The 22726-nt window shown below is 41.7% G+C and overlaps 1 protein-coding gene across 6 annotated transcripts in view; it reads left to right on the top strand.

Annotated features, from left to right (window-relative positions):
• The window catches only part of dnah1 (dynein, axonemal, heavy chain 1), a 32568-nt gene that overhangs the window by 7397 nt on the left and 2445 nt on the right, over positions 1–22726 (top strand). For all 6 annotated transcript variants that reach the window (XM_047809124.1, XM_047809130.1, XM_047809128.1 and 3 more), the window contains exons 20-74: positions 81–334; positions 594–806; positions 952–1116; positions 1267–1388; positions 1807–1912; positions 2190–2369; positions 2724–2864; positions 3022–3185; positions 3292–3405; positions 3559–3747; positions 3833–3938; positions 4021–4134; positions 4231–4380; positions 4486–4572; positions 4790–4976; positions 5069–5160; positions 5366–5520; positions 5674–5851; positions 6274–6468; positions 6616–6735; positions 6894–7052; positions 7294–7398; positions 7517–7657; positions 7787–7947; positions 8114–8271; positions 8381–8554; positions 8714–8892; positions 9008–9238; positions 9523–9719; positions 10874–11009; positions 11148–11356; positions 11637–11808; positions 11980–12171; positions 12268–12378; positions 12489–12674; positions 12771–12962; positions 13432–13599; positions 13709–13900; positions 14496–14627; positions 14858–14983; positions 15148–15267; positions 15418–15567; positions 15650–15810; positions 16002–16227; positions 16575–16770; positions 17089–17240; positions 17425–17621; positions 17813–17957; positions 18092–18250; positions 19697–19828; positions 19970–20140; positions 20291–20470; positions 20991–21167; positions 22009–22179; positions 22292–22422. In XM_047809124.1, coding sequence (XP_047665080.1) covers positions 81–334; positions 594–806; positions 952–1116; positions 1267–1388; positions 1807–1912; positions 2190–2369; positions 2724–2864; positions 3022–3185; positions 3292–3405; positions 3559–3747; positions 3833–3938; positions 4021–4134; positions 4231–4380; positions 4486–4572; positions 4790–4976; positions 5069–5160; positions 5366–5520; positions 5674–5851; positions 6274–6468; positions 6616–6735; positions 6894–7052; positions 7294–7398; positions 7517–7657; positions 7787–7947; positions 8114–8271; positions 8381–8554; positions 8714–8892; positions 9008–9238; positions 9523–9719; positions 10874–11009; positions 11148–11356; positions 11637–11808; positions 11980–12171; positions 12268–12378; positions 12489–12674; positions 12771–12962; positions 13432–13599; positions 13709–13900; positions 14496–14627; positions 14858–14983; positions 15148–15267; positions 15418–15567; positions 15650–15810; positions 16002–16227; positions 16575–16770; positions 17089–17240; positions 17425–17621; positions 17813–17957; positions 18092–18250; positions 19697–19828; positions 19970–20140; positions 20291–20470; positions 20991–21167; positions 22009–22179; positions 22292–22422 — 8821 coding nt within the window. The remainder of the gene's footprint in view (positions 1–80; positions 335–593; positions 807–951; positions 1117–1266; positions 1389–1806; positions 1913–2189; positions 2370–2723; positions 2865–3021; positions 3186–3291; positions 3406–3558; positions 3748–3832; positions 3939–4020; positions 4135–4230; positions 4381–4485; positions 4573–4789; positions 4977–5068; positions 5161–5365; positions 5521–5673; positions 5852–6273; positions 6469–6615; positions 6736–6893; positions 7053–7293; positions 7399–7516; positions 7658–7786; positions 7948–8113; positions 8272–8380; positions 8555–8713; positions 8893–9007; positions 9239–9522; positions 9720–10873; positions 11010–11147; positions 11357–11636; positions 11809–11979; positions 12172–12267; positions 12379–12488; positions 12675–12770; positions 12963–13431; positions 13600–13708; positions 13901–14495; positions 14628–14857; positions 14984–15147; positions 15268–15417; positions 15568–15649; positions 15811–16001; positions 16228–16574; positions 16771–17088; positions 17241–17424; positions 17622–17812; positions 17958–18091; positions 18251–19696; positions 19829–19969; positions 20141–20290; positions 20471–20990; positions 21168–22008; positions 22180–22291; positions 22423–22726) is intronic.

Here is a 22726-nt window from a genome sequence, read left to right as displayed (position 1 = left end):
GTAAGTAAAACAGTATATCAACACGTGTGAGATATACTTAGAAGAAGAGATATTCTTATTATTTTTGTTTTATTTCTCAGCCTGTCAGGACGTGGCTTCCTATGTTCGTGGCATGATCGAGAATTTCCAGCCGCAAATCCCCTTGATTCAGGCAATGAGGAATCCGGGGATGCGCAGCCGCCACTGGACCCAGCTGTCAGAACGCCTCAACATGAACGTCATGCCCAAAGCCAACTTTACCTTCTCTCGATGTCTGGAGCTCGGCCTGCTTCAGCACGTAGATGAGATTGCACACATTGCAGAGATTGCCGGCAAAGAGTATGGCATTGAACAGGTAATGTAGAACCTGGAAGAAATGTTTAGATCAAAGCAAATCATAAACATCATATACATTCTTAGTTAATCTATAAGTAATTTATTAGAGAACCGACCAACTGTTACACTGTAGACTCACTCAATAAAACGATAAAGACGTAAAGCTTAGCCATATGATTGATTATTTTCTTTTCTCTTTAAAGCATTTACATGTATTATTACCATTAGTTTGAACTCATTGATATAATAATGAATATTGTCCTTTCATTTATGATTAGGCTCTGGTTAAGATGCAAAAAGAATGGGCATTGATCAGGTTTGAGGTTTTACCATATAAGGAGACAGGCACATACATTCTGAAGAGTCCTGACGAGGCGTCCCAGTTGCTGGACGACCACATTGTGATGACCCAGAGCATGTCATTCTCTCCCTACAAGAAGCCATTTGAGGAAAGAATCAGCGCTTGGGAGGGCAAGCTGAGGATGACTCAGGTATGATGATCTATGATGTATATTTAATTCACCATCCCTAATTTCTAATCTTATCCACAATCAGGTCTCAGCTCACAAAATATGTTTATAGGCACAAAGGGGGCAGGATTTAATTAACTCCCGTTTAATTAACTCCCGTTGGCAGGATGTGCTGGAGGAGTGGCTGACGTGCCAGCGCTCCTGGCTCTACCTGGAGCCCATTTTCAGCTCAGACGACATCAACCAACAGCTGCCTGTTGAGGGAAAGAGATACCAGACCATGGAGCGCACGTGGAGGAAAGTGATGAAGGCTGCACACGATAACAGACAGGTGATCTTGGGCTCCAAAGCATCTTCCATTGAGTTAAATTTTATACAGAATATGTTTGTTGAATGTGCGTGTACGTGTTTCGGCTATTTTTTATCTAAGTATTAGATGGTTAAGCCGGTGTAAGTCTGATTCTGTGTATGAACTGTGTAGGTAATTGAGCTTTGCCCAGATCAACGTCTGCTGAATAATCTGAGAGAATGTAACAAGCTGCTGGAGCAGGTGCAGAAAGGGCTGAGTGAATACCTTGAGACCAAACGGGGAGCCTTTCCCAGGTCAGAAATCCCTTAATCTTTATTACTGTGTGAGGAGTAAAACTTGCCGTTATAGGAAAATAATCTATGAGGTGGCAAGTTCGTAATCAACTTAATAACTCAGTAATAACTGTTGCAAAGCACTGGGTCTGGAGACTCCTTCTACAGGAAAATACCTTCCTTACAGAAAACTTAACCATCGACAATTATATACTAATCATTCTGTTTATTTTTAGCTTTAGATTATGCAAGTATCCACCATATAAGTTTATATGAAAGATCTGCTAATATAGAAAGGAAGGCCTATGAGAATAAGCAAGTTAATACAAACTGACACTGTTAATTTAGGGTCATTTACTTTAAGATATTTAGTTACTTATATTTACAGTTATGAAGTTAGGGCAAACATATCCTGATATTTATGTTTCCTTGGTTTCAGGTTCTATTTTCTGTCTGATGACGAGCTGTTAGAGATTCTGTCCCAGACTAAAGACCCAACAGCGGTGCAGCCCCATCTCCGCAAATGCTTTGAGAATATCGCACGGGTCAGTCTGCCACACACACACACACACACACACACACACACACACACACACACACACACACACACACACACACACACACACACACACACACACACACACACACACACTCGGAGTCACACTCAAATGAACATCAATTATTCTAAATAAGCTTAACCAAATGCATTAAAGCTCTATCAGACATGAAGGTAGTTTATTTATTTATTTATCTATCTATCTATCTATCTATCTATCTATCTATCTATCTATCTGTTTATTTATTTATTTCTTTAATGTACAGCTCAAGTTCCAACCTGACCTGGAAATCACACACATGTACTCCGGAGAGGGAGAGGAAGTCCAGCTGTCCGTCTCTGTGCAGCCTATCGGAAACATAGAGGACTGGCTGTGTGATGTAGAGAAGTCCATGAAGCTGAGTCTGCGTGACAATATCGAGCGTTCTCTCAAAGTTTATCCAGAGGTCAGTTTATCAGTGACAGACATTATTCAGTATTCAGATCTTTCAACATTTTTTGATCTTAATAAAGGTCAACCAACACAAACTAGAATATAGCACATTACCAGATCATTATTTTGTTATTTATTTAATTATTATATCGCTAATACTTGTTTAGTGAAAGACATCTGTACTCTTCTCTACTCATTTCTGCTTTCTTTTCCAAAACTACAAATAGGAAAATTTTCATCCTGAAGCATATGTCTGAACCCTGCATCAAACTAAATCTTCATTTACTTTTTGTAACTCATCTTGTTTTATTGGATTCTATTATATTTATTCAGGAATGATAAATAGTTCGTTTTCTGCTCTGTTTAGAAACCCCGAACACAGTGGGTGCTGTCATGGCCAGGGCAGGTGGTGATTGCTGGATGCCAGACTTTCTGGACTGCGGAGGTTTCGGAGTCTCTCGAGAAGGGAGACCTCACTGAGCGCTTGTATCCTCAGCTCCAGAAACAGGTATGAATGGAATCCAGTTTTTATTTTGTGCAGTATGTGTGAAAAGAATGAGCGAAAAACAGAGAAAGAGGTTATTAAATATATCATAAAGCAAAACCGGATTGAATTGAAGTGTGTGTATAAGCAAGTGTCGATGTGTGTTTTTGTATGTTTGTAGCTGGGAGACCTGGTGCAGGTTGTGCGAGGCAATCTGTCCAGAAATCAGAGGGCTGTTCTCTCTGCTCTCATTGTGATCGAGGTACATGCTAAAGATGTGGTTGCCAAACTGGTGGATGAAGCTGTGGCCAGCATTAATGACTTTGAGTGGATCAGCCAGCTCAGGTCAGGAGAAAACTTAACACTTTATATATTTAGCGTATATTGGTGGAAATGATAGAGACGATAATCCTTGTAACGCATCAGATTATGAAACTGTGTATGTTGGTAGATATTACTGGTCAAAAGATGACCTCTACATCAGGGCAGTGAATGCAGAATTCCTCTATGGCTACGAGTATCTCGGTAACTCCGGGCGACTCGTCATTACACCACTGACTGACAGGTAAAAAAGCAGAGAAACATAAATATGAATGCTACACACCATAATAACCACTCGATGCACACGGACAATCCAGATCTCGGCTTTCACTTTCATTCTTCATTACAACCGAAATCGTGATTTGAACATACATACTGCTTTCTGTATCTCACCCAGGTGTTACCTGACGCTAACTGGTGCCCTGCACCTGAAGTTTGGAGGTGCTCCAGCAGGACCAGCTGGAACTGGTAAGACGGAAACCACTAAAGATCTGGGCAAAGCACTGGCCATTCAAACCGTCGTCTTCAACTGCTCTGACCAGCTTGACTTCCTCGCTATGGGAAAGTTTCTCAAGGGTCTAGCTAGGTTAGACACACCTACCAGGTGCTCTGTTTAAGGTGCTGTACGGGTGCTGAAGGTATGGACCATGTGTTGATTTGTGTGTTTACAGTTCTGGAGCCTGGGCGTGCTTCGACGAATTCAACCGTATCGATGTTGAGGTGCTGTCTGTGGTGGCCCAACAGATTACCACCATCAAAAAGGCGCAGCAGCAGAGCGTCAGTTAGAGTACACACACAAACACGAGGGTTTGTAATATTTAAGGTCACCGTCGAATATAAAGTGTGTGTCTTTGTTTAGGCAGAGAGGTTCGTGTTTGAAGGAACCGAGATCCCGCTGGTTCCCTCCTGTGCCGTCTTTATTACCATGAACCCAGGCTACGCCGGCCGAACCGAGCTGCCTGACAACTTGAAGGTACTGAATTAGTTCACTTTTTTTATGTGTTTCACTGCAATGCTCTATGTATTTTCACTGTCATAGTTACAAAAAATGTTTCATAATCTCCTACAGGCTCTGTTTCGTCCCGTTGCCATGATGGTCCCAGACTACGCCATGATCGCCGAGATCTCTCTCTACTCGTTTGGCTTCAGTGATGCAAAAGTCCTCTCCAAAAAGATCACCAGCACTTTCAAGCTGTCCTCTGAGCAGCTCAGCTCCCAGGTCTCATCTTCTCTGTGTAACATGTAGGAATACAGTCTAGATGTTGTGCAGTGATTGTTCAATGTGGATGTATATGTATCGTGCTGTGTTTTTTTTGGCATGTAGGACCACTATGACTTTGGCATGCGAGCTGTGAAAACCGTGATCTCTGCTGCAGGAAACCTGAAGAGAGAGAACCCTGAAATGAATGAGGTGAACAGATTGTGTTGATGTGTCACGGGAGGAAATGATTGTTTTTCACATTTGTCTTCTTATAAACAATACAGTCGGTCATTTATTTATTTCTATGCTCATTGATGTTATTTCATGTCTCGATGTTGATATGTTCCTATTAATTTCTTTACAAATTTAATTTATCGATCTAACAATCAAAAATAAATCTTAATTTGTATGTAATCTGCGTCTGTAGCCGCTGATCTGCCTGCGTGCCATCAGAGACGTCAACGTGCCCAAGTTCCTGCAGGACGACCTCAAACTCTTCAACGGCATCGTGTCCGATCTCTTCCCGAATATCCGCGAAGAGCCCATCGATTATGGCACGCTGGAGGAGTCAATCCGTAACGTCTGCAAGATCAAATGCCTGAAAGACGTGGACGGTGAGAGGTTTGGATTCTGTCAGAAATTGCTCAAGCTGGCAGAGCAAATTTATTTCCTGATATTTTTACTACTATTTTACTTCTTTTTGCAGGTTACATCACAAAAGTTATTCAGCTGTATGAGACCACTGTGGTGAGACATGGCTTGATGCTGGTTGGACCTTCCGGTTCGGGCAAAACTAAGGTGACTCCAATTACTCTAAACCAAATAAAAGTATAAGTCTGTGGTCTTGATTTTTTTTTTTTTATAGTTTTTGCAACTACAACCTCTGTATATGTTGTTAAGCCAAAAAATCTGTTTGGATCCCAGCATTGTCCACAACACAATGATTTTAGTATTTAGTAACTCATCAAAGAGGTCACCCATGCGTTATGCTTGCATCTATCAGTGCTACGAGGTGTTGGCGACGGCCTTGACGGCCCTGCAGGGTCAGCCTTCGGTCAGTGGTGGAGAGTACCAGGTTGTTCAGACCTACGTTCTAAACCCAAAGTCCATCACTATGGGGCAGCTGTACGGAGAGTTTGATCTGCTCACACACGAGTGGTGAGAGTCTAACGGACATGCAGACATCCTTGATTCTGGATGGACTTCACTTGTGTCCTTTGGGAGATGTTATCTCGACAAAAATTGTAGTTTAAAGCATTCTATTTAAATTTGATATGTGGAATGATTAGTAAAATCTCCTGTTACGCTCAGGACGGATGGCATCCTGTCGTCCCTGATCCGCACCGGAGCTTCCGCGATGGACGAGGAGAAGAAGTGGTACATGTTTGATGGGCCGGTAGATGCTGTTTGGATTGAGAACATGAACACTGTACTGGATGACAATAAGAAGCTGTGTTTGAGCTCGGGAGAGATTATCAAACTGTCAGACGTGAGTTTCAGTTCATTGACTTTTGTTTTCTTGTATATTCAGGCTTCTAGCTTCGGCTGTGTAGTCCATATGTCCACGGGGGCAGTCGTGGCCTAATGGTTAGAGAGTCTGACTTGTAACCCGAAGGTTGTGGGTTCGAGTCTCGGGCCGGCCACGACTGAGGTGCCCTTGAGAAAGGCCCAACTGCTCCCCGTGCACCGCAGCATAAATGGCTGCCCACTGCCCCGGGTGTGTGTTCACGGTGTGTGTGCTCATTGCTGTGTGTGTGCACTTTGGATGGGTTAAATGCAGAGAACAAATTCTGAGTATGGGTCACCGTACTTAGCCGTATGTCACTTCACTTCACTCCATATCTGTCTATCTCTGCTAGGTTTCTTTTTGGTTAAGGTTATTTTTTTATCATGTCTTGTACCTGTGCCCAGGTGATGACTCTGATGTTCGAGGTACAGGATCTGGCCGTGGCGTCCCCGGCCACAGTGTCCCGCTGTGGAATGGTGTTTTTGGAGCCTAGTATTCTAGGACTCTCTCCATTCACCGAATGCTGGTTACGCACCATCCCTGTGCCTATACAGCCACATGCCAAGCAGCTCGACTCCCTCTTCACACAATTTCTGCAGGTCAGCAAGGGACCATTTCTCACTGTCTCACCGAGTAAACGTGTATATATATATATATATATATATATATATATATATATATATATATATATATATATATATATATATATATATATATATATGAGGTTTGTATATGTTCATCCACAGGATTCTATCACGTTTGTGAGGAAGTCAGTGACTGAAGTTATTACCTCCATGGACAGCAACCTGACCTGCTCTTTACTCAAACTGCTGGACTGCTTCTTTCAGCCATTCATCCCACGAGAGGTTCATTTAAGTCACATCTTTTTTTTTTTTTTTTTTTAGTTACAGTAAATTGGTTTAAATATACAGTGTACACAACATTATCACAGGTTACTGTCTTTGTTTGTGTGTGTGTGTGTGTGTGTGTGTGTGTGTGTGTGTGTGTGTGTGTGTGTGTTTAGGGAGAAAAACCTCCTCCACAGGATAAGCTGGACCGTGTGCGTGAGCTGATTGAACCGTGGTTTATTTTTTCTCTGATATGGAGCGTGGGGGCCACTGGAGATGTTGCAAGCCGCCAGAGATTCAGTGCCTGGCTAAGAAAAAAGATGAAGCAAGAAAAAGTACTTAACCCTATTAACTATTCCTTAAATGAATTCCAAACAGGTCCACAAATGCAGTGTACATTTGAGACTTTGCAGACTAAAGCTATTGAGATATTAAATATAATGAATAATAATGAATTAATGGTTTCAATCTGCAGAAAGTTGTCATTACATGTCATTAAATTAGACTTAGAAAGCATACATATTAATCTCTCGGTGGAAGGCAGCTGTTTAAACAGTCAGTGTGTTTCCTCTCTAGATTCAGTTGTGTTTCCCAGAAGAGGGACTGGTTTATGATTATCAACTAGACGACGCAGGCATCAGTCATCTGTACGAAGATGAGGAGGATGCTGAAAGGAGGGAGGTGAGGAGACTCTTTATTCCAGCTGTTTTAAGAATTAATTGGAATTTTATATACAGGAATTAAATTCGTTTTTTTTAACAGAATTTCTTCATTCAATAATTCACGTTATTTTTGCAAGGTGAAATGGGTCAACTGGATGCAGTACATCAACAACATCGTCATCACCCGAGAGACCAGCTACACAGACATCATCGTGCCCACCGCTGACACAGTGCGCATGTCCTTCTTGTTAGACATGCTTCTGTCCAATAAGAAGCCAGTATGTAGACTTCAAGTTTATTTCTGTCCTTTAAATAAAGGTAAATTATATGTATTTGCATAGCAGATGTGCTTATTGATTGATACAAGATACCAAGAGCGTGGATAAAATGCATCCTGTGTTTTTTAGGTGCTGTGTCTTGGCCCCACAGGCACGGGCAAGACACTGACTGTGTCTGATAAGCTGCTGAAGAGCATGCCGCCCGAATACATCACTCATTTCCTCATGTTCTCTGCCCGCACCTCCGCCAACCAGACACAGGACTACATCGACAGCAAGCTGGACAAGAGGTCTGCTGCACTGAGCCTTTAGCTAAGGAATTATTTAGCTATAGAGCAGTCATGAAAAACATCTGGAAATATTTCTCTACACGGCTCTCAGCACTGAATACATTGCTTCTTATATTTTCTATGAAATATTGTCATGATTGATAACCATTTTGGTTGTGTTTTCCAGGCGGAAGGGTGTTTTCGGTCCTCCTTTGGGAAAGTACTTTATCTTCTTCATTGACGACCTTAACATGCCTTTGCTGGAGACGTACGGTGCCCAGCCGCCCATCGAGCTTCTGCGCCAATGGATGGACCATGGAGGCTGGTATGACCGGAAGCAGATAGGTGAGCAGATAGTGAATGTTTAAAAATTCATGACTTAGACACATAAATAGACAGATACACATATATTAGAGCATATATTACAAACATAATGATTTTTTTTTTTTACCAGGAACATTTAAGCAGTTGGTGGACATCAATTTTGTTTGTGCCATGGGTCCTCCTGGTGGAGGCCGGAACCAAATCACCCAAAGGTTCACACGCCACTTTAACTACCTCTCCTTCACTGAAATGGAGGATTCTAGCAAGAAAAAAATCTTTTCCACTATCCTGGGCAGCTGGATAGGTGAGTTATAGACATTTATAAAGTGCTGATCATATAGAGTACTAAGAGATACAGGTACTAAGGTACCTCAGCGCTGTTCTTCACTGTAATCATCAATAATACTTCAGATTTCAGATTATATCTTATATTTGTCTTATATCTTTTCTTCATTTTCTTCAGAAAAGCTTCCCGAGTTGGTTCAGTTGAATGAGGCTCTAGTGGATGCTACTATTAAGGTTTACTCCACCATCACCTCTAACCTCCTGCCTACTCCAGCAAAATCGCACTACACTTTCAACTTGCGTGACCTGTCCAAGGTCTTCCAGGGTGTGCTCATGGCTGACGTTGGAAAGATAGAGGTAGAGAAACAGTGTTTACAGAGTATCTGAATTGATATGTCATGTTGTGTAAGGGAATGCTTAAATAAAAGGACATCTAGTTCCGAGGTTAAAAAGTGCCTCTGTATTGCCCCAGGACAAGGCCCAGCTCCTGCGGCTGTGGTACCACGAGAGCTGCCGCGTGTTCCAAGACAGACTGGTGAGTCCGGAGGACAGGGACTGGTTCGATAAGATACTAGAGGAGCGTATCGTGGAGTTCGGCTGCAGCTTCCAGGAGGTGGTGCCCTGCCAGCCGGTCCTCTTTGGAGACTTCATGATCCCTGGTACTGATAACAAAGTTTACCAGCTCATTGAGGACAAGGAGAAGGTGGGACACTAGCCATTTAATCTGCGTTAACTCAGCATTACCTCTTTATACAGAATAAAATTCTCATACCAGTATTTTACAAATAGTAGAGCACAGATTGCTCCAGAAGATGTAATCTTTGTTTAAATACTTAATAAGCTTAAGTTCTGCAGGTGACTCTGTAAGTCATGTTTATAAAACTAAAGATATCCGTGTTGCAAATATTTTGCTTAAGAACGCTTTCCTTTTTAATTTACGAATTTATTCTTTTTTCTTTCTTTCTTCATCCCTTGCCTTGTCTTCAGCTGGCCCGGGTAATGGAGGAGTACATGGATGACTACAACCAGCTCAGCACCGCTAAGATGAAGCTAGTTCTCTTTATGGATGCCGTCCAACATGTATGCCGTATCGCCCGCATTCTGCGCCAACCGCTGGGAAATGCCCTTCTGCTCGGATTGGGTGGCAGCGGACGCCAGTCCCTCACCAAACTCGCCTCACACATGTAAGAGACAGCACACAATGTATTAATTAACAACATTGGAGAAATAAACTAATAGCTTAAAGGCAGTAGGCCTTCACTTTCCTAAATGGATATTTTTTATGCTCCCATATCGTTTAAAATACAATCGATTTATAAACCCGGCTCTAGTAATCAGACCCATCTAAGTGAATTGTTCCAAAAAATGATGATGATTTTTTTTCTTATGCAAATAATCACTGGCCATTGTTACTGAAAAGCTAAATGTGACGCGAGAGAAAGAAATTTGTTAAAAGTGAACCATTTATAATTTTCTTAGTTTAGTAATCATTTGCTCATTTACGACTCAAATCGAGCACATCTGATATTTAGACAGATATTTAAATAAAGAGGTTCAGGATTTTGTTTCAGAGCTGAGCTTGAGAACCAATGCATTCTGCACTAGTGCAAATCTATAAACCTCTACATGCTGTGTTTAATAAGTCAGGGTTAGAACACACATGCAGAGGGTTTCCATTTAGCTTCTGCACAAAAAGTACTTCAAACATGTACATTTCAAAGCAGCAGCATTCTGAATACACAAGCAGTCATTAAAAAGTCGTTACGGTCCCATATCCGAGCACCGAGGACATGTGCAGGATTCCACAACTAATCATTATGGTGTGGACAAAGAAGCCATGTATGGGATATTTTGGCCAATTAGCGTTATTCCCGGTCACAGATAATATAAAGCGGCTCTTATTAAACAGCAGAGGACTTAATAATGTGGTCACACATGTTGGACATTAAAGGTTAAAGTCCTGATGTACACTGTTAGAGTTTCTTCCTCGTCTTTTGCCACATGTGAGTGCACACACGCTGCAAATTAGCGTCCGCTCTTACACAGCCCACATAGAAGAGTAAGGCTCGTGACACCGCATTACAGATTACCTGCACTTCTACTAAACGGCGGTTCTTCTTAGAGATGAAAACTAGTTTACTCAGAACCGAATGCTTGTGGCTCCCAATGGTTACTACGGTTACCAGTTACAAAATATTTATCTTTACGTTGTCTTAAAAAAAAAAGTTCAGTCAACAAAATACAATGTTACACGCCTATGACAGAGCATTAATGAATTTTTAGAAGGTGTAATACGCTAAATAATTTCTTGTGTTGTTGTGTCCTTCTGTGTTATAAGATCTGATTACGAGTGCTTCCAGATTGAACTGTCAAAGAATTACGGTGTGCCAGAGTGGAGGGAGGATATTAAGAATACCATGATGAAGGCCGGGCTGAAGAATCTTCAGATCACCTTCCTCTTTGTCGACACCCAGGTATAGATCAGGGTTAACCTGAATAAGAATAATCTAAACAAAGGCATTTTGAAAAAATTTTTTATTCACATCCTCTTGGTCTTATTCAAAAGCACGGAATACACTCACATAGACTTACTCTTGCCTTCTGCTTTTCAGATTAAGAGCGAGTCTTTCCTGGAGGACATTAATAACATCCTGAACTCAGGCGATGTGCCAAACCTGTACAACGGAGAAGAACAGGAGAGGATCATGAACGCCATGAAGCCCGTGGCGCTGGATCTCGGCATGCAGCCCACCAAGACCAACCTCATGGCCGCCTACGTCAGGAGAGTTCGCAGCAACATCCACACCGTCTTGTGCATGAGGTTGGGCCTGTTCATCAAAATTCTTTTGTGTTCCATTTTCATGTGGATGCTTGTCACAAAGAAATTCACACACTGGAATGGATCTAGGACTACTACTTAATTTTCTCAGTGTATATTAATTATACAGAGTCATACAGTAAAGAGTAATCAGTGTCTACACCAATCAAGGGAGAGAATACATTCAGTTTAGTTCTGGCACTGTATGCTCCATTAACAAAATCTAATCTACTAAGGATTGTTTAGTGCCATTCTGAAATGTGTCTGTCTCCTTGCTCCAAAGTCCGATAGGCGAAGTGTTCCGTGCCAGACTCAGGCAGTTCCCCTCTCTTGTCACATGCTGTACCATTGACTGGTTCAGCGCCTGGCCACAGGAGGCCTTGCAGTCCGTAGCAACATCCTTCCTAAATGAGCTACCAGAACTGGAGGCCAGTCCTGCTGCCATGAGAGGCATGGTGAGAGAAAATCTGTGTTTCAGTGTGTGTATGTGAGCTGCTTATAAAATGAGGGGCATGGTGAGAGAGAATCTGTGTTTCAGTGTATGTATGTGCGCTGCTATATATATATATATATATATGTATATATATATATATTTATCAATGAAATATACTCTCTGTTATTTTTAGACCTCAATGTGTGTGGAGATCCACGAGATGGTAGCTCGCAAATGTGAACAGTACCGCTCCGAACTCTCACGCTATAACTACGTCACACCCAAGAGCTACCTGGAGCTGCTCAGCATTTTCTCAGCCTTGATTGGCCGAAAGAAACAAGAACTGAATGTTGCTCGTCAGCGCATGAAGGCTGGTCTGGACAAGGTGACCGCAACACAGAAAAGATGTATTTGTTTTAATCTGTCTTTGTCTTATGAATCTAACAGGTGTGTTTTGTGTTTGTGTGTGTGTGTGTGTTAGCTCTTGAGCACAGCCGAGGATGTGAGTAAGATGCAGGAGGAGCTGGAATCAATGGGGCCTCTCCTGGAGGAAGCAGCCAGAGACACCATTGTCACCATGGAGAAAATCGAGGCATGTCGTCATCATCATCATCAATATCATCATCATCATCATCATTATATAATGAAATTAAAAACTGACCTCTTATTGAATGTGCTCTGTCAATATGTGTGTACACATAGAAAGACACATTGGTTGCAGAGGAAACCCGCGTGTCCGTGCAGGCCGAGGAGGCCAAAGCGTCTGAGAAGGCCAGTATAGCCAGTGCATATGCTGCAGATGCCCAGAAAAACCTTGATGTAGCTCTGCCTGCGCTGGATGATGCCCTAGCCAGCCTCAAATCTCTCAACAAGAACGATGTGACTGAGGTGACACTCAATACTTCCAAAAACCTCAAATTACAGTTAAGTGTACAGATGAAACCTTTTTAATTTTTTGAAGCGTGTTTGTGCCATGTTGTCCAGGTGAGGGCGATGCAGAGGCCTCCTCAAGGAGTGAAGCTGGTCATCGAGGCAGTGTGCATTCTGAAGGGCATCAAACCCAAAAAGGTAGCTGGAGAAAAGCCAGGGACCAAGGTGGATGACTACTGGGAACCTGGAAAAGGACTTCTGCAGGATCCTGGAAAATTCTTAGACAGCCTATTCAAGTTTGACAAGGTCACACAAACAGACACACACTCACTGTATTTTTGGTTTGCTTTCAACTATTAAAGCAAAAGATTGCATTTGTAATTTTCTTTTATGGCTCTTTATATGTAAACTATATACATTTTTCTTATTCTAAATGGGAAAACTTTCTATTCTTAAGCCCACATACTGCTCTTAACTGTAGCTGGTCTTGTGCATTGATCACAGTTTCCTTTCTGTTTGGGATGTACTGTACACATGCGTATGATTATATGTGTAAAGAGAAGACTAAAGTCATCTCTCGGCTACCATCTATTATCACGTGCATGTGATAAAGACTAGTAAATTTTTGTTGGTCTGACTAGTCTATTAATCTGATGCTTGGGTAACGTGGAAACTTGCCTGTTTATGTGTATACTGTGATATTGTATACTGTGTACCATTAGAAAGAATTGAGGAAGAAACGTATTTACCAAATTCCTTTTTACATTCTCATCAGGACAATATCCCGGAATCTGTAATCAAAATGTTGCAGCCTTACATAGACAATGAGGAATTCCATCCGACCTCTATAGCTAAAGTGTCCAGGGCTTGCACATCCATCTGCCTGTGGGTGCGGGCTATGCACGGGTACCATTTTGTGGTCAAAACTGTGGAGCCTATAAGGGTGAGAACTTAAACCATACTGCTGCCCTCTGCAGTTCCAATATACGTACTACAACCATCCAATATCTGACCTGTAATTCTACTATTAATGTGTGTTTATGTGTGAGCAGCAAGCTCTTGCTGTGGCCCAGGAGGACCTGGCAGTAACCCAGAATATTCTGAAAGACGCCAAAGAAAAGCTTGATGCAGTGGAGGAGGGAATTGCAGCGCTGCAGGCCAAATATCAAGAGTGTCTAGCTAAACGTGATGAGCTTGACAGCAAGTGCAAGCTGTGTGAAATCAGACTGATTCGTGCAGACAAAGTGAGCAGGACACAGTGCACATGCACATACTAACATACACACACGTACACCATTTGACCTGGACAACAAACATCGGTCCAAATAATTTGCACAATTCAAAAGTTCAGTTGTACAACAACCAAATTGGAAAATCGCCAATGTTATATGTCACCTACGTAATTTCCATCACATTTTCATGTTTACGGTGGCTCAGTGGTTAGCACGTTCGCCTCACACCTCCAGGGTTGGGGGTTCGATTCCTGCCTCCGCCTTGTGTGTGTGGAGTTTGCATGTTCTCCCCGTGCCTCGGGGGTTTCCTCCGGGTACTCCGGTTTCCTCCCCAGGTCCAAAGACATGCATGGTAGGTTGATTGGCATCTCTGGAAAATTGTCCGTAGTGTCTGAGTGAATGAGAGAGTGTGTGTGCCCTGTGATGGGTTGGCACTCCGTCCAGGGTGTATCCTGCCTCGATGCCCGATGACGCCTGAGATTGGCACAGGCTCCCCGTGACCCGAGAAGTTCGGATAAGCGGTAGAAAATGAATGAATGGATTTTCATGTTTATCCCTGTGTTTATTGTTTACATGTTAAAGTCATGAAAATGCGTGTGTGTTGTAGCTGATTGGCGGACTCGCTGACGAGAAGACGCGCTGGAGTGAAACAGTGCAACATTTGGAATATCTGGTGAATAACGTAGCTGGCGATGTGCTGCTGTCTGCAGCATACGTAGCCTACCTCGGACCTTTCACAGTGAGTACGCACATGGTTTTATTTTGTGTGTGTGTGTAAACATGTTAACATGATGCGTATGTGAGTACGGCATATTGTTTGCTCTGTGTTGTATTAGTTTTGACTTGGAAATTTGTGTGGTCTTTGAGTGTTATCTATAGCATGTCATGAGGCTGTATAAGATTGCGTGCATGCAGCTGGGTGTTTATATCAAAATTACAAAGGTGTGTGTGCATGTGTGCATTTTACAGGGCGAGTATCGTGCTTCAATGTTTGCCGAGTGGCTGCGTGGATTTAAAAAACTGCAGGTCCCTCACACATCTGAGCCAAGTCTCATTAGCACACTCGGGGACAAAGTCAAAATCCGCTCCTGGCAGGTAACAACCACACACACCTACACTAACCTTCACACACACTTGATATTTTTCTAGAATTTAACGTATTTACGAAGACAAGAATCGAAAAGACAGTGCACTCCAAATTTTGTGCTAAAATCACTAAGTAATTTTACATAAATTACTCATTGCTCTTGTGTATGTAGATTTACGGTTTGCCAAACGACAACCTCTCTGTGGAAAATGGAGTGATCACTCAGTACTCTCAACGCTGGTCTCTGTTCATCGACCCTCAGGGCCAGGCCAACAAGTGGATAAGAACCATGGTAAGAGCTAAGAAAAAACATGGCACACTATTTACAGTGCCGATCTGTTTCATGAAACTCTGTGCGTCTGGTCCGATATTTATGCTCCATGCTTCTATAGTGTTGTGATTCTTTAACTTTTACACACTGTTTTCATCTCTGCCTCTGCAGGAACGTGATAACGGACTGGAGGTGATGAAGCTGAGTGACCGGGACTTCCTGCGCAGTTTGGAGAATGCAATTCGGTTTGGAAAGCCTTGCCTGCTGGAGAACGTGGGAGAGGAGCTGGACCCAGCACTTGACCCTGTTTTGATGCGGCAGGTAATGCACGTATGAAAAATCACGTGTGATATTAAATTATTTTTGTTACTGGAACTCTGTGTGTGTGTGTGTGTATGCTCAGACATTTAAGCAACAGGGCAGTACAGTTCTGAAGTTAGGTGACACAGTTATTCCCTACCACGATGACTTCAAGATGTACATAACCACTAAGCTGCCTAACCCACACTATTCTCCTGAGATCTCCACCAAAGTCACCCTCATCAACTTCACACTCGCCCCAAGGTACAGCTCTCTTTGCAAGAGTGTTGAGCAATAGTGTATGTACAACGCACACATACCGACACCTGAAACAATTGTCAGGTGTCATTGTGTGAATTTCTTTTTTGTTTTGTTTTGTTTTTATTGTTTTCTGGTTAATTCATGAATCGAATAGGAATCGAAGTCTTATTGTAAGCAACACGTATACTGTGCAGTGGCTTGCAGGACCAGCTGCTGGGCCGGGTGGTGGCTGAGGAGAGGCCTGACCTGGAGGAGGCCAAGAACCAGCTGATTGTGAGTAATGCACACATGAAGCAGGAGCTGAAGGAGATAGAGGACCAGATCCTGCTCAGGCTCAGCTCATCAGAGGGTAACCCCGTCGATGATGAGGAGCTCATACGAGTGCTTGGAGCCTCCAAGATCAAAGCTGGAGAGATACAGGTCTGTTAGTAAACTACAAAATAACCTGACTAAAGTTGTTGTTTTAGGGAAAAGGAGCAGTAACTGGAAAATGAATGGCTAAAAGAAATCAGTCACATTGCATTGATGGTATTGCAAATTGTAGCTCTTTTAGGTATCTTTGAAATGATAAGATTTTTATTATGAACATTACAAACAGCACATTTAATTCCCTAGAGCAGACCTAACTGTGAGTTTATACAGGAAGAAGTACATACAATACCATAACCTATATACTGTTGGACTCTGCAACTATGATTATAAGACTGCACCTTAAATAGAAATGTATTAATTATTCATTTTATTTCCATAATGTTGGACTGTACTAGGCTAAAGTGATGGTGGCGGAGGAGACCGAGCGTGACATCGATGCCACACGTCAGGAGTACATCCCTGTGGCCATACGTGCCCAGATCCTCTTCTTTTGCGTATCCGACCTGTCCAACGTGGACCCCATGTATCAGTACTCTCTAGAGTGGTTCCTGGGCATCTTTATGGCAGGCATTGCTAACTCAAAGCGTGCAGGTAGAGCATATTTTCACACAACACCATCTTCAACATTATCTTAATCGTCATCATCATCATCATCTCTGAGAGTGTTGTTAAGAAATAATTTAAAAAGAAAAGCCTTTTTATTCAGATAGCACACAAATATAAAGATGTATTCATACTGAAATCATGTAACTCCTGTTTCTGAAGGCGTGTCAGAAACAAGTATCAGTTTCGTATCAGTTTTGTTATTAGTATCAGTTTTGTCTACTCATTTGATCAAGCCTGTATTAATATAGTAAAATGACTCCAACATAATCATCTCACATCATGTGGCTCTCTGTCTTTTCTTAGACACACTGGAGCAGCGCATCATCAACATTAACGACTACTTCACATTCAGCCTCTACAGCAACGTGTGCCGCAGCTTGTTCGAGAAGCACAAGCTCATGTTTGCCTTCTTGCTGTGCGCCCGCATCATGATGAACCAAAATAAGATCGATATGGTGAGAAGAACACGATTAACAAAAAAAATCTTTTGGCCACTCCTGCCTTTCTGCCCTCAGGGTTTTAGCTTTTTTTCAGTGGGATGTGGTCTCAGCTGCTGGAATGTCAACCAGTTTGCTATCATTTTTTTAATTATTACATACATGATTTACGGAAATGGTTGACCTCCATTTTAATGTCCAGGCCGAGTGGCAGTACATGTTATCAGGCGGCGCAAGCGTACAGCAGCTTCCAAACCCGTCTCCCTCTTGGCTATCAGAGCGGGTCTGGCAGGACATCTTGGCGCTCAGTGCTCTGCCTAACTTTACAGACCTGGCACAAACCTTCTCAAAATATGAGCCTGAATACAGACAGATCTTTGACAGCACCCAGCCACACCGGTATCCTCTCACTCTTACACATACACAAACAGATACATACAAACAGAACACATTGGTATACATACAAGCCTGAAAGAAGCACATATATCTATATTGGTAAAACTTGATCGTCACATATATATATGTAGGCCGATGCAATCTATGCAAGGCTCAGTGTATATCATTTTATTTCCCTCTATGCGATTAAACAGAGAGACTCTACCGGCCGAGTGGAACAGTAAGCTGGACAGTTTTCAGCGACTGTTAGTGCTGCGCTGTCTGCGTGTAGACTGCCTCACACAAGGCCTGCAGGACTTCGTATCAGAACAGCTGGGTCAGCGCTTCATCGAACCTCAGGTTAGCAATATCTAGAACTTCTGATAATACAGATAATTTCTTAAAATCCTGAAGACTGAACACTGTCTGGTGTTTCACAATACATACATATATATATATATATTATGTATAACGTATTCTTGTCTCTCTCTCAGACATCAGACCTAACTGTGGTCTTTAAAGAGTCCTCCCCCTCCACTCCGCTTATTTTTGTGCTATCACCCGGCACCGACCCTGCAGAAGACTTGTACAATTTTGCCGACTCCATGAAGTTCTCCAAGAAACTGAGCGCCATCTCACTGGGCCAGGGCCAGGTTAGAACCAAAAAAAAAAAAAAAAAATTAAACACTTTTATTTTTTAGGTATCCAGTGATGTGATACGTTAACTCCGGATTATGAAACCTTCTGTACTTTAGTTTATAGCGTAAATTACAATTAATCTACCTCTGTGTAGCTTTACGTTTTCTTACACATATTACCTTTGAGGAAAGGTTTATGAGAACGATCTTGAAATGCCGTAGCATACCTTTTTATTTATTTGTTTATTTATTTGTTTGTTTGTTTGTTTGTTTGTTTATTTTTACAAAATCAGTGATATATTAAAGCAGTTCTCTCCACGGTGTTGCTTATAATGAGCCAGTACTGAATGCTGATATAGGTTTCTAGCCTGTAGGTCACTTACTAAAGTGCTGCCACATTCCTAACTAGTTCAGGACAATGCCTTCAGTTTCTAGTGAAGGTCTCAGAAGCATAGAGAACACGCCTGAGGTCACACCCATACACATGAAACTTCTCATATGGCATCAGGTTTTGGCTTTTATCTCTGAATATATTTGATGATGTAGGTGGGTCAGCTTTCCTCAATACATATATATTTTCTAATGTTGGAAACCGACAAGCCAAATGATCCAGCGTTAATGGGCGAGAACATTCTAGAGACTTACTATCAGTGACCTTCAGATACTGTGTGTTATTCGAACATAAGCGTTGGAGAATTCTCAGTTAATACCACAGACCTTATATCTCTGTTTGTAATCTATAAAGGTTTAAGATTCCTAATGCAGGCAGTATTATAGATGGCTTTTTTTACGATATATAATTATATGATTAAATCATGTTTATATAGAATTAATAAACATGATATTAATGTTTATTAAGTTATTGCTTTTAGGTCTTTTTAATGAAGCTGAATGTTAAACTGATTGTAATCTTGCAGCTTGTAGATTGTCCTTTGCAGTCTGCAATGTTTTATTTTTTTCATGGTTTTCCCCCTCGTTCAGTCGTACGATGCTGTAGACAGCTCTCAGGATGTTCCTAATTTCGAGCTGTTAGACTGTTTTGGCTGTGTGTGAATGCTTTTCATCCTGTTTGTAATTGTTTTGTCTAGGCAGAATGTTATCATGACTTATTTCAGTGTCATGATATTGTGTTGTTTTTTTTTCGTGATCAGCAAACGTGTAATTTCTTCTCAAACTTCGGCATCTTGGCCTTGTCTAGTCTCCGAATGGAATCTCTCAGAAAGGAAGCGACAATCTAACTATTCATCTCTGCTAGTGGAAGATCAAATGCAATCACAGAGAACACATGTTTTGAACTAAATGTTTCTGTTAAACCTCGAATGTGTGTTTAGTTTTGTTGATAATGTTGGCTGATTGTTTTAAGAGTCTGTGGGTTGAGGCTGGATTGCTTGTTGAGGCCATTTTGCTTGTTGTTAATGTAATCTGTGTGTGTTTGTGTGTGTGTGTTTGTGTGTGCATCAGGGTCCCTGGGCTGAAGAGATGATGCACAGTGCGATGGAAAAGGGACTGTGGGTATTTTTCCAGAATTGCCACCTGGCACCCAGCTGGATGCCCAATCTGGAGCGACTCATCGAGAACATCAACCCTGACAAGGTTAGTTACTCCAAACACACACTGTGTGTGTAGTATGTAGTTAATTAGTTAATTATCTTAGCAACAGGACATTTGTTTAATTGGAGCAATCACTTTGTGCTTTTCGTTTTATGCATGTGGACACCTGTGTGTGTGTATCAGGTCCATCGGGACTTCCGTCTGTGGCTTACTAGCTTGCCCAGCAATAAATTCCCGGTCTCCATCCTTCAAAACAGCTCCAAGATGACCCTTGAACCTCCACGAGGCATCAAGGCTAACCTGCTAAAGACCTACCTGAGCCTGAACGATGAGTTCCTCAGCTCCTGCTCCAAGGTATATACACACACACACACACACACACACACACACACACACACACACACACACACACACACAAGCACCCATCCCACAAAATAAACTCAAATCTACTTAACTGATATGTCATCTCACCTCTTTTACTCTTCTTTTCTCTCTCTCTCTTAGACAGCAGAGTTCAAGACTTTGTTGATGTCTCTCTGTCTGTTCCATGGAAACGCCATCGAGCGCAGGAAATTTGGTCCACTGGGTTTCAACATTCCGTACGAGTTCACGGACGGAGACCTGAGCATCTGCATCAGCCAACTCAAAATGTTCCTTGATGAATACCAGGACATTCCTTACAAGGCAAACACACACACACACACACACACACACACACACACACACACACACACACACACACACACACACACACACACACACATACACAACCTCATAGATATATGTGCTCTGTAATCACATTCACAGAACAACATTCTCCAGCCACCTATTTTATACCTTATTCTTTCCTGTTTCCTGACACAGCTGATTCATTCAGCAGACGTATCAAGGCACACAGTTTTTGTATTTCTTTCACATGATTCGTTATTGCTTTAATGCGGAAAGCGAAGCGTCTGCTTTCCAAGTGCTTCGTAGCAAAGGAAAATAGAGCTGAAAAGTAATAACTCAAAAAAAGTAATGCCAGGTTTCCAAGATGCTTCCAAGATGCTTACAGGGAGAAAAGAAAAGAAAACACTCCCTCCTTCTTTTACAGATTATACACAGAATACACATGTGCCTGAATATCTTTTCTGCGACTTTTCTGTGACTTTCTGTGACTCATCATCATTCACTCTCTGTCTAACATTATTTCTCATCTGTCTAGGTTCTAAAGTACACAGCCGGGGAGATAAACTATGGCGGTCGTGTGACAGACGACTGGGATCGCCGCTGCATTATGAACGTGTTGGAGGACTTCTACTGTCCTGCTGTGCTGAACCCTGAGCATGCCTACTCAGCCTCAGGAGAGTACCGCCAGATCAGCACAGACCAAAACATCAAGGTTTACTTTACACCTATTTACTTACCGGATTACTCATAAAGTTGTACACACACACACACACACACACACACACATACACACACACACACACACACACACACACACACACAAAAACAGCACAATCGTTCCTACTCCCTACTCATTTCTACTGCATAAATAAATATTTATTTACAGGCTGCATTCATTAAGATAAGCAGTACATCTCAATAAAAACCTTTCTTTTCTTTTGAATTATCTTAAACAGGTGTGTTATGTACTGTATGAATGCTAGCAAAATATCTGGTTTTAGACATAAAACATACTTTCACTATTCTATTTTAAGAAAGCAGATATAAACCAAACAAAGAAACGTCTGAATGACGTTCTGATCTCGTCTGGGCTTAATTGGTAACTGCAAAGCTCGTGTTATTTAAGGAGCCAGATAAACAATCATTGGTAAAAAAAAATGTCTGTTTCTAAATATGTCTACAATCCTGCAAGCTAAGTGTGATTTCCTTGAACATGAGTATGATTTCTAAGTGTTCTAAGTTGCTAAGTGTGATTTCTAAGTGTCCTAAATTGCTAAGTGTGATTTCCTTGAACATTGAGTTGTTGCTACTACACAGTATGACATGATAAAAAGTCATGTCACTTAACTAGCTGTTCAAATTATCTGCACTTGAAAAGATATCTTTAAATATTTATTTTTTTACTTTAAGATTAACAAGATGTAAAATGCTAAAATGTTTTACCAAAGAAACACCTAGAGTTTTCAGATCTATGTGTAGCAGAACGTGTCATAGTTTTTTTTTTTTCACCATCCCTGCATATATGACCTGATACAGTAATGTATTATTTGCAGGGCTACCTGTCGTATATCCGCAGCCTGCCAATCAATGACACGCCAGAGATCTTCGGCCTGCACGACAACGCCAACATCAGCTTTGCCCAGAACGAGACGTTCGCCTTGTTGGGTGCTGTACTCCAGCTGCAGCCCAGAGTCGCCTCCAGTGGGGGCAAAGCCAGAGAGGAGGTATTGAATCACCCTTATCAAGTCACCCTTAGCTTCTCAACCAAAGGGTTGTAAACTCATCTATAGACAGTGTGTCAGCTATGTGAGTGTTCCCTATTCTGATGTCCTACAGATAGTCGAGGAGATCGTGACTGGGATTATGCAGAAGATTCCCAAACCCATCAACATTCAGGAAGTACTTAACAAGTATCCAGTGATGTATGAGGAGTCTATGAACACTGTACTGATTCAGGAAGTCATAAGGTGCATATAAAGTCCATACACACATCAGGAACAGGAAATCACTAAATTTTCACTAAATATTTGTCTTTTTAAAGGGATAATCTGTTTGTACTATCTATTCATTCACTCTCTTTCTCAGATATGTTTCTCTAATTTGCCATTATTAGCAGTGATCTCTGTCTTCTTTTCTCTTAATTTCTCTACTGAGATTTAATCCAATTTCCAGTAATCTATCTATTTCACACAGAAATGTGTTTAGCTGGTTTTCTCCATTTTTTCCTTTTCTCTTTCTCCTTCAGTTCTTTTTCTTTCCTGAGACTGCTGA

The sequence above is a fragment of the Tachysurus fulvidraco genome, chromosome 2 (genome assembly GCF_022655615.1).
Source record: "Tachysurus fulvidraco isolate hzauxx_2018 chromosome 2, HZAU_PFXX_2.0, whole genome shotgun sequence".
In the NCBI taxonomy this organism is placed as follows: Eukaryota; Metazoa; Chordata; class Actinopteri; order Siluriformes; family Bagridae; genus Tachysurus; species Tachysurus fulvidraco.
Note: the sequence above shows the minus strand (reverse complement) of the source record. Positions and strands in the feature narration are given on the sequence as shown.